The following is an 11231-nucleotide window of genomic DNA, read 5'->3' on the forward strand; positions in this document are numbered from 1 at the left end:
GTCTCTGTCCTGGATGAGTGAAATAAACAGAGTCTCCATGTCAGGGACACATGCTGGAGGTCTGTGGTCCGTCCTTTGGGGGTCTTGGAGGGGCCACAGAGAGGAGATTTCCCCGGTCTCTGTCCTGGATGAGTGAAATAAACAGAGTCTCCATGTCAGGGACACATGCTGGAGGTCTGTGGTCCGTCCTTTGGGGGTCTTGGAGGGGCCACAGAGAGGAGATTTCCCCGGTCTCTGTCCTGGATGAGTGAAATAAACAGAGTCTCCATGTCAGGGACACATGCTGGAGGTCTCTCTCCCGAGAGTGGACGTCCATTGCCTGTAAATTGGTCTAACATTAGGTCTGTCACTTTGGCTAACCGCACCACTGTCTGTCGTCTCCCGCAAGTGGACATCCATTGTCACTTTGGCTAACCGCACCACTGTCTGTCGTCTCCCGCAAGTGGACATCCATTGCCCCTAAATAGGGTCAGGGACCGTCTACAAAGTGCAACACTGAAAATAATACTGCAAATAAACTACTAAAACCACCTATTTCCGCAGACTTGCATGTGTAGTTTAAGCAACAGAGGAGTTATTGAGTATAGTATCTTCGTAGACGGTCCCTGACCCCTCCTCTCTCCTCTGGCTGCAGAGAGACACCTGTGTGATTTGTCCAGCTCAGAGGGCGGCGGGTGTGAAGTTGTTTTGATGAAATTGGATTGTGGATAGTTGTTTACTTTATTACGGTAGTTAGTTTCTGTTTTAGCAACGTTTGGTTTATGAGTGTTTGATCCGTGAAGTTCCAATCCTTCAATATAACTATGTGCTGCAACAACCCCTCAGCCCCCGGAATGATTTCATTTTTATTCTCCTAACATAACAGCTTTAATCTTGTAATTATCCTTATAATAAAACATTTCTCCTACATGTAACATAATAATTAAAGTTTAACTGTGAACTGTCCTCACTGCATGTTCGATTAAATGTCATCTTTTTTGTAGCAGTGCTTTCTTCTTCTGAGTCGTGCCTTGGTTCCTGACGAAGTCTCTAACATTCTGCAAAGAGCGACCAGCCAGAATAGGATGCTCTGTAGCTTGGCACTGTCTGCAATGTCGCCAATTTCCCCTTGGCAATGTGTGCATTAAAGTGTCTCAAAACTGCTGCCACCTCTTTTGGAGACCACTTCTGTTTTTTCATTCTGCTGGGATTCCTCTCCACAGCATTTTCAAGTGACTCTACAAACAGAAAAAGAGATTAGTCAATGGTAAACACGTTCACACATATTTTATTTAAGATGTATTATGTTACTTACTAAAACTATAACTACAAATGGGTTTGAGATGAAGCCATCGAACTGTCTTTCCGGCTTTCTTTCTTCCAATTTCTGATATTGTGCTGGTTCTGAACAATAGCATGTAGGGATCAAATGCTAATGCTTGCTCTTTGCCATATCTAAACATCTGTAAGTCTAACTGTGCAGAGCTTGCAGGAATGATTCTTCTGTATGTAGGGTTACGTTTTTTTTTTAAACTTACGCAGCTTAAGGTTAGTATTTGACATAATAATAGTACTTACAGGATCAAGTTTTCTGAGACTTGTATTTCGTCCTCACTATGTTTTTAAATGACTTAACAGGAAAAAGACGCATGTAACAATATAGTTTCAGGAAACCATATTCTTTCAATATTTGGTCATGATAAACTCAAATCTTCCAGTTTAACAGAAAAATGCAGTTCATGGCTTTAACGTTTAATGCTTCACAATAACCTGAACCAGGGTTTAACCTCCATGCTTGAGAAAGTGACTCATTGGTAGTAGCATTTTGTGTATGTGTTGTGTACATTTACCAGGTGGCTCATGCATGTCCCCTCTCCTGCTAGGCTCCTTGTCATTCTCATTTGCATTTGTGTTCAATGCTAGAAAAGAAGAACAAAACATCCATCTTAACCAAGAGATTTGTGTAAATATTCAATCTTCATTTCAGCTATTATGTTATTACATGATTACAAAACCCTCTGTAAAAGGCTTTACAGAGGGTGGTGAAAACTGCACAGCACATCACCAGAATGGAACTGCCCCTGTATATACTATGTTGCATTGTTGGAGGGGATTGGGACGCAATAATTTCGCTGCCAGACTACACTTTAGCTTCTGTGCATGTGACAATAAAGCCTTTGAATTGAATTGAAAATGTAAAAGACGGGAGGAAATGTGTGTTGCACTTAATGAATGAATTTGAGTGATTTGGAAAATCATTGGAAAGTGGAGATGGGGATGAATGTTTGAAGGACAATTATCTGACCAGAAAGTAGTCCAAGGTAAAATAAAGCTTTTCAACTCTTGAATATAAATCTGTTGTTGAACCAAAGATGACTAAAAGCCCTCATTTGAGATATACTTGCTAGTTAAAAACTTATCTTCCTTTCATACCTTTAGAAGGGCCTTCTAGGGCGGAATCAATATCTGAAAATGGATAATATAATATTAGAAAACGCATGGTAACCTTCAGTAACATTGCTTAGCCTACATGCAATTACATTAAAATATCTGAGTATACTAAAGGACTGAGGTGGGGGGGCGGTCTTACCATCTGAGGTGCCTGGAGGTTCCTCAACAGGACGCCTTGCTGTCTCCATCCATAACCTATCCTGGTTAAATAAAGGTTAAATAAATAAAATAAAAATCCCTGCAAATGTTAGTACAGGTCAATATAATTGGTCATGTGATGTGAACAGGTTGGTGCCAATTCAAATATGAGATAAATCAGTTAAACAGTTCTACTATTTAAGATATTTAAGATGCCCACACAGACTGTGTGGCCATAATCTACTATTCTTATTTGGATTTTAATAATTTGATGTTTGTATATTTACATTCATTTACCCATATTTGTCTTTAGATGTGGGACAGGATCCTCCTCTTCCGCCTCACTGTCTTCACTTTCCCCGATATCAGTCAAGTCCAAGTTATCTGTCAAAATAAAACTTTTAGCATCAAAGACGTTTAGCATTGCCAATTACCATTTTTTTTAATTGTGATAAATCTGAAGCTTGATGAATGCTAAAGTTATAATGATGGATTTCTAAAGGTTGTCTATATATTACATTTTGCTTCAGTAAATGACTGTTCACAGTGCTTGTAATCCTTTAAATAACTTTAAAATAGTAATACCTTCTATTTGAATCTCTTCTAGTGTTTTGCCTTGAAGATCTTGGAGGGACCCTTTCTCCATGGCTAGGAGGAGTTTCGATATTTTTGCCAGCTGGGTTGTTGCCTCTGGGAGCCTGTAATACTGTCTGTGGACACGAATATCGTGTCCTAGGAAGTCAGCAACTTGGTCCAACTCATGGTTATTGAGGTTCAAGACTTGGGACAAAGTTGCAACATGTTTGCGCAACTTTGTCGACCTCAGAAGTTCGGGGTTCTTGGCGCCACATTCATTAGCATAAATCCTCAGACAGTCCTGTCCTCTGTAAGGAGTCAAACATTGAGGTCTTGCAAACAAGAAATAGTTGTCTTCTGGAATTCCACATTCTTTTCTTTTGCTTAAGAGTTGTTTTAAAGCATCAACAATGTCTGGTGATAGCAGAACAGCAACTTTGCGCCCTCTTTTCCCCCTAATTTCCACACGACTAAAATGTTTACAAAGTTTTTGTTCAAACTTTGAAAGTCCAACGGCAACATCCTTGTGTAAGGCAGTTGTGTCCCTCTCGAGAAAGCCTTTGACGTGCATTTTTGACACTTCTCCTCCACGTCTCCGGTTGAAGAGTATTATCTTTGCCAGAGTTGCTTTGCAAAGTTTAGCATAGATATGTGGTGATGGCGTTTTTTCTAACTCCTCATATGCTAAACTTGCGGTTTTCTCCAGATGTTGGTGGAGAAGTTGGACGTCTGCTGTAAAAGGCAGAGTAGATGGCTTGTTGAAGTGTGCCTCATGTAAGGTTGTCAAAGCTGTGTGTGAGACAAGTTCAGACCACTTTGAGGTATACAATGTTTGAAAAGTCTGGGTGGACTTTATAAGCTCACTGTCTTCTGCCATCAGAGCTCTGCAGTGTATGATGTCACATATATTTCGCAATGAGTGGCCCAACTTAAGTGCTAGGCTTGGAGTTTGGTAGAAGTGCTTTTCTTCCTCAAATCCAGACACTCTTTTGACAGCACGGATGACCACATGGAAGTTGGCAGGTCTTACAGCATCCTCAAGGGTTTGTATGGAAAATTCTTTGCGCAGCGTGAGAAGAAGTCTTCCAACTTCTCTGAGTTTCTGTCGAATATAATCGTATTTGGTGGGATCCTGTCCATGTTTGTTGAAGAATGACTGGGCCAGTTGAAGAATGCAGAAGTCGCTGCGGACAGCAGCAGAAACGTCATCATATTTCATCGCAGTTAACAGCTTCCAAACACCTGGTGATATCTGCTGACACAATGTCGACTCCGCCATACTGGCCAATGACAAGACCCTAGTTCTTCCTGACCCTGCATTGGCTCCTACAGGCTTTAAAGAACATATCCGTACATGGCGCCACAGATCTTTCCGAAGATACAAAGCCTGGCAATACATGCAGTGCACATAGTCTTTTGAATCATACCCTTTCTTTGATTTGCGTCTAAGTTTCAGCAAACCGGACCCACTTGTTAAAACCTCTTTATTGTGTTCATACTTCCCTTTCTTCCGTAGTTTGTTGAGCATTTTCGTACGTTCTTTTGAGTCCTTTGGGAGTGCTAAAGCTCGAGCAACATCCACATTTGTCTTCTCATGGGTTTTCAAGTGACGTGTACATTTTGACTGTGGTTTTCCACAAATGTAGCAAAACGTTTTGTGGCTTACAGAAGAGGGTTTGTTTGAAAGTAAGCACTGATCTTCAGAAGCTTCGGTTCGTTCCCTAACAGATGTTACGGTAGCATTGTCTTTAGCTTGAACTCCTAATACTAGTGCTTGTTTGGCTTCTCTACAAGTCTTTTCAAGGTGCGCTGTGCTGACGGCATCGTTAGGCAAAGTTTTTTCCTCTTCTTCCATGAAACCTCCTAGAATGTGCCTTTTTTCTGTCTTCTTCGATGCAGACTCACTGCACGACGCTTCAATAGATTGTATTTTAGTAACTTTTTTTGGAGGCTCGATTAACAATTCCAATGAACTATCCGAATAACTGTCTGGATAAGAATCTGGTACATATTCCTCCTCCTCTGATGTAGCTTCATCTGAAGTTGGTTCTTTGAAATCCTGATATAAAGAAATGGAGTATTATTACCATGAGCCTTTAAGTGCACAACTTTAAGATTAATTCAGAGAACCAACTCACAAATTGCTGTGTTTTCAGGTTCATCTTCGATTCTTGATCATAGCAGGATTTGTGCCAGAAGCAGGAGCAAACTGAACAGAGCATTACAAAGTCATTACTATTGAGTTTCAAAAATATTGTACAAGTGAAGTAAGCATTTGACTTACTGACTCACTCTTTTTATTCTCAGAGGCAGATTTAATCACCACAAAGAAGTTGTTGCCCTCTACAAATATAGTATTTTGTAATGTAGCATTTATGTAGTTTGTTCCTTTACTTTTTTATCATCAGTGTGAGAATAAAATAGAAATCAATTCCATATTTTAAAAAGCAGGTCAAATTGAAATGATAAACTTCCATTGACAAAAACAACATTCGGACAGAAAAAAATCCATTATAATAAAATGTATGGTTGAGCATTCATGGACACCATTTATTTATCAAAACAAAATACTCACTTTTACATCTCACACCAATCCACTTCAAGGGAGCAAAGGGTCCACGACACCTGGCACATTTGTCCAAGCTTGGTACAACTGAGGAGACCAACTCATGTTTACAGTTCTGTGGACAAAAAACATTGATTATGAAATAACAATAAAAAATACTTTACTCTTGCAATTTAAAACATTGTCTCCGACTTAATTTTAATCTTAAATGGGTTGACAGGTAAGCTAGTGCAGATGTGACTGGAGAAACCATCACTGTTGCAATTAAAATACTAAATGTACTGTAACTTCAATTAAAATAATATTGTCCCCATGTAAATATATCTTAAATAAGCGTCTTGTACAGAGCTAAAATTTAACATAATCACAAGAATAACCAACAGCTCCTTGGTTTCTTTTTCCTGGTCAGAAACGTCAAATACAACATTAAAAAAAGGACTTCATTTTCCTTCTCCCCTTTGTAAAAACAACATATTTATCTGATAAATGAACTTCAACACAACATTAATCCAAACGTGTACTTTTTCCGCACAAGAGAGGGAATTACTCCAAGTATTTGAACATATTATCTATAAGCAATAAGCAAGTGTGTTAACTAATCAACGGCAACTCTCTCCGTCTTTACTCGCAGCACTACGCCTTTGCAGTAGATCAGCGGTTACTTATTAAAAACGTCCGTATCATTCATAAAATAAAATGATAAATATAAAGGTCTGTGCCATCCGGTACAGCAAATTTGGCACTCCCCAAATGTAATAAAATACTGATAATCCCGCCCAGATTCGTTAATTGTTTATTATAAAGGAGGCAAGACAAATCTGCCATGGACAATGTTGAACCCATAGTGGGACTCAGGTGTCATGGCAGCATCTTCATGCAGAGTCTCAGTGGAAATCTTGGGGATGAAGAAGGACCAAGTTGAATCACTAAACATCCATAGTAGTACACAAATGCTTTAATGGCTCTTGTTGTGAGTTAACACAATCATGTAGAAAGACACTGATTATAGTATGTAATATCTAAAGAGTATGATGATTCAGTTTAACAGTAAGAAGAAAAAAGGCATTGACACACAGTCCTCTTAGTGTCTAAAGCGGTCCAGTAGAGTGATACACAGGACCTGTGTATCGAACCTCACAATTCAAATCCAGTCTACATGGTTTATAACTGGAAATAAACATGTAACTAATACCAATATTGAGTTGTGGTTAACTCACCTGTTGAATGTCATCACAATGGGACTCAGATGTCATGGCAGCTTCTTCATGCAGAGTCTCAGTGGAAATCTTGGGGATGAAGAAGGACCAAGTTGAATCACTAAACATCCATAGTAGTACACAAATGCTTTACTGGCTCTTGTTGTGAGTTAACACAATCATGTAGAAAGACACTGATTATAGTATGTAATATCTAAAGAGTATGATCATTCAGTTTAACAGTAAGAAGAAAAAAGGCATTGACACACAGTCCTCTTAGTGTCTAAAGCGGTCCAGTAGAGTGATACACAGGACCTGTGTATCGAACCTCACAATTCAAATCCAGTCTACATGTTTTATAACTGGAAAGAAACATGTAACTAATAACAAACATGGAGTTGTGGTTAACTCACCTGTTGAATGTCATCACAATGGGACTCAGATGTCATGGCAGCATCTTCATGCAGAGTCTCAGTGGAAATCTTGGGGATGAAGAAGGACCAAGTTGAATCACTAAACATCCATAGTAGTACACAAATGCTTTAATGGCTCTTGTTGTGAGTTAACACAATCATGTAGAAAGACACTGATTATAGTATGTAATATCTAAAGAGTATGATGATTCAGTTTAACAGTAAGAAGAAAAAAGGCATTGACACACAGTCCTCTTAGTGTCTAAAGCGGTCCAGTAGAGTGATACACAGGACCTGTGTATCGAACCTCACAATTCAAATCCAGTCTACATGGTTTATAACTGGAAAGAAACATGTAACTAATACCAACATTGAGTTGTGGTTAACTCACCTGTTGAATGTCATCACAATGGGACTCAGATGTCATGGCAGCATTTTCATGCAGAGTCTCAGTGGAAATCTTGGGGATGAAGAAGGACCAAGTTGAATCACTAAACATCCATAGTAGTACACAAATGCTTTAATGGCTCTTGTTGTGAGTTAACACAATCATGTAGAAAGACACTGATTATAGTATGTAATATCTAAAGAGTATGATCATTCAGTTTAACAGTAAGAAGAAAAAAGGCATTGACACACAGTCCTCTTAGTGTCTAAAGCGGTCCAGTAGAGTAATACACAGGACCTGTGTATCGAACCTCACAATTCAAATCCAGTCTACATGGTTTATAACTGGAAAGAAACATGTAACTAATACCAACATTGAGTTGTGGTTAACTCACCTGTTGAATGTCATCACAATGGGACTCAGATGTCATGGCAGCATTTTCATGCAGAGTCTCAGTGGAAATCTTGGGGATGAAGAAGGACCAAGTTGAATCACTAAACATCCATAGTAGTACACAAATGCTTTACTGGCTCTTGTTGTGAGTTAACACACAATATCCACCTCATAGTTCAATAACAGGTCATCAAGTCAATGGCCATAATTTAAAATCATCTTATGTATTAATAGCATTTCTTATATAACTGTTCAATTTTTCATGTGACTAACATATTGGACATGGCAGAGCTATGTTTGTTGTGAAAATAGTGTTAAATGATAGATTTACATAGCAGTGATGATACAAGACACCATTCATAATTACCCTGCGTCTCCATGGCCAATCAGAATCGCTGTAGTCATAAGCTATCTCTTGTCCGGGACTGATGTCTTTGAGTGCAAAAAGACAAAGATGGGGCTTTCCATCCACTTTGATCAATTTCATTTTGCAGTTCGGGTTCACATGGTCATCGTTGACAAGTCTCCCTAGGGAGTTGTCCTCTTTGGCAGCATCAACACTGATTGGGCAAGGACACAATTCTGATTACAAACTAACAGTATTACAACCACAGCAAACTAGCATTAGATTAAATACATATAGACAAAAAAAGTCTCAAAATGTACACTGTATGCCCAACTTAACATCAATATAGCAGTGTTTGTATGTCTGGGTAACTACACATTTAGAAATAACATTACAATATTTACCTACCATAACTCTTGTCCATTAAAACGAAAGTCGAACATGAAAACCTTGAGTGCATTATGATATAGTTTATGCCGGTTTTCACGTTCAGACTTACTTATTGTAAGTCGCTTTGGATAAAAGCGTCAGCTAAATGCAATGTAATGTAATGTAATGTAATGACTTCCCCTCTGTATTCAATGAGGAAGTCTCCATTTTGAAACGGTCGGCAGCTGAAAACTCCTCGACCTAACAAAGATCAGAGGATGGGTCAGGAGAAGTGATGAGGTTAAACAACAATACACATTTGTCATGCTCATGACAAGAATAGTACACAAAATAGTGACAAAATACTTTTGTCACTCACCTTTGTAGGAATTGATGAATTTCACATCAAATCCATCCTTGTCTTTGCACACGGATGACAAATGTGCAGCCTCTTCTCGCGGTTTAATCTTTGCTCTCCGAGGTCTTGCTGATGTCATATCCGTCATTTTCACTGTTGGTGAGAAAACAGAACCTTTGATTATCTATGCAAGCCATACCACTGAAACAGCTTAATATGTGTAACAATGGCTGATAAGTCACTGCATTTGGCATCTATAAACAAAATAAACTGTTCAACTTCATATTTTCACTGGATGCTTCCCTCAAAATCTCAACCAGTGTTAACGCTGTTATGCTGTATGGGTTTAAATGAACTTTAAATTCAGATGCAGAAACAGATGGCTAACTAACTGGCTGCTTCCAGCAGCTAACAGCTTGAAAAGTGCAGACAAATGTAAGACATGGAAAGCTGTGATTATAAGACGGCAATAACATAGGTAACAGTCAGCAATCACGCTAAATATCTGAGATATTTCATCAACTTAATCAGAGCATAGTTCACTGTTAACGCAGCAACGGGCTAACAGCTATGTCTGTGAAGCATGCTATGTCTGTGAAGCATGCTACTTTTACTTTTAAGTTCCAACTCACATGGAGTTGGAACTTACCAGGATGAATTAAACTCATCCATATTATCTACAAATGCTTGCTCAATAAATGTATGGAAAAAACTGCCTTAAATAACATTATTTGGAATAAAAAACGCAAATGTAGGCCTACTGACTAGATGAATGCTGACATGTGTCCCCAAATAAGCTAGCATTAGCCGTAGCTGCTAACGTTTTAGCCTAAAACCTGTCATTCCATACAGTTTCAACAAGCTTCCAATATAAAAACAGTGACATGCTTCGAAACAAGAATTAAAAGATAACATTAGCAGTGTCATTTAATTTTTTACACCAGTCCTACCTTGAACTTGTGACGTCTGGGGAATGAAATGCGAATATGGCCTCACTGCCACCGCAGTCCGGGGAGTCCCTCCCCCTTGTGAATTTCCACGGAATGCTGATTCCCAAACGTCTAAATATTATTAAGGGCAAATGTATACATTCATGATTGGATGCATGTAAACAAAGGTAAAGTTACCTTATTAAAAGTAAATTATAACTTATTGTAACATTGAGCTGAGCTCCATGTAATCCGGATACTCTGCCTATTTTTCGGACATATGATGATGCCTGCTCGGCCCGGGCCGGACACTGAAATAATTTTCGTGGTTACCCGCTGGGAACGTGGTGCTCCCTTGCTAAAGCAGTGTTTCCCTTTAATGGAAAAAGGATCAATTTAATATGATTTGAGAGGCTGAGAAGAGTCAGCAATGCCGGTGTTATGCCGTAGATTGAAGCCTTGCCGTAGATTGAAGCCCTGTTCGCGAGGACGCGCATCTTTTGAATGATATATTTATTTCCCATCAGATTAAACAGCAAACGGTTGAATAAATAATGTGCATACAATTGCGAGGAGGCCCGTTTTAAGGACACTTTTCAGATCTGTCACAATCTTCGTATTGGAACAAACTTCCGTTTTTAAGTGTAGTCCCACTCTGTTATGTTCCTCCTTCAGCACAGACAATGACAGGATAATATGTAATTTGTCAGTATAGTCCTATTTCTTAAAACCTTCGCTGTTGTTTAAGTGTCTGATACTTGATAACCACGAATAGTAAGCAATTATATAACAGTAATGATATAACATATATGATAATGTCAGACAATGTGTTATTTTCAATCAAGCCTCAAAGATAATTTTTTCAAACTGGCTTCACTCACTTTAATTGCTCCTTTGAATGTGATTGTCCTCTGTGATTTCCTACTCAACACATGTTTGTATTGTAATGCCACTCATATTTAATTTTTTATTTTATTTTGAAGTGACATTGAATATTTTGAAAGGTGCCCTAAAATAAAGTGTATTATTGATCTTATATCTGTGCCTCTATCACACTATTAATGTTCCTTATTTTAGACTAGGTTTTTACTGGTGTCAATAGGGAAGATCTGCACTGTTCTCTACATAA

General features: G+C 38.7%; 1 protein-coding gene across 3 annotated transcripts; it reads right to left on the reverse strand.

Moving 5' to 3' along the window:
* Positions 1-737: 737 nt before the first annotated feature.
* On the reverse strand, positions 738-9485 carry LOC307026948 (histone-lysine N-methyltransferase set-1-like). 3 transcript variants are annotated; one of them, XR_013804485.1, is made up of 7 exons: positions 8855-9485; positions 8468-8660; positions 7320-7388; positions 5797-5825; positions 5720-5762; positions 5283-5353; positions 4491-5203 (listed from the first exon to the last, which is right to left on the reverse strand). XR_013804485.1 is itself a non-coding variant. In XM_079695112.1 (6 exons), the coding sequence occupies exons 3-6, from the start codon at positions 2616-2618 to the stop codon at positions 1030-1032; spliced, it is 339 nt and encodes a 112-aa protein (XP_079551238.1). In that variant the 5' UTR covers positions 2619-2630; positions 2866-2952; positions 3154-3808; the 3' UTR covers positions 738-1029. The 3 variants fall into 3 exon arrangements, 2 of the variants coding, with proteins under 2 accessions (XP_079551238.1, XP_079551239.1); XM_079695112.1 differs by lacking the exons at positions 4491-5203; positions 5283-5353; positions 5720-5762; ... (2 more) ...; positions 8468-8660; positions 8855-9485 and adding exons at positions 738-1217; positions 1830-1898; positions 2413-2445; ... (1 more) ...; positions 2866-2952; positions 3154-3808; XM_079695113.1 differs by lacking the exons at positions 4491-5203; positions 5283-5353; positions 5720-5762; positions 5797-5825 and adding exons at positions 738-1217; positions 6928-6996.
* Between the last annotated feature and the right edge of the window lie 1746 nt (positions 9486-11231).

Source organism: Notothenia rossii (genome assembly GCF_949606895.1).
Source record: "Notothenia rossii genome assembly, contig: scaffold_97, whole genome shotgun sequence".
Classification (NCBI taxonomy): Eukaryota; Metazoa; Chordata; class Actinopteri; order Perciformes; family Nototheniidae; genus Notothenia; species Notothenia rossii.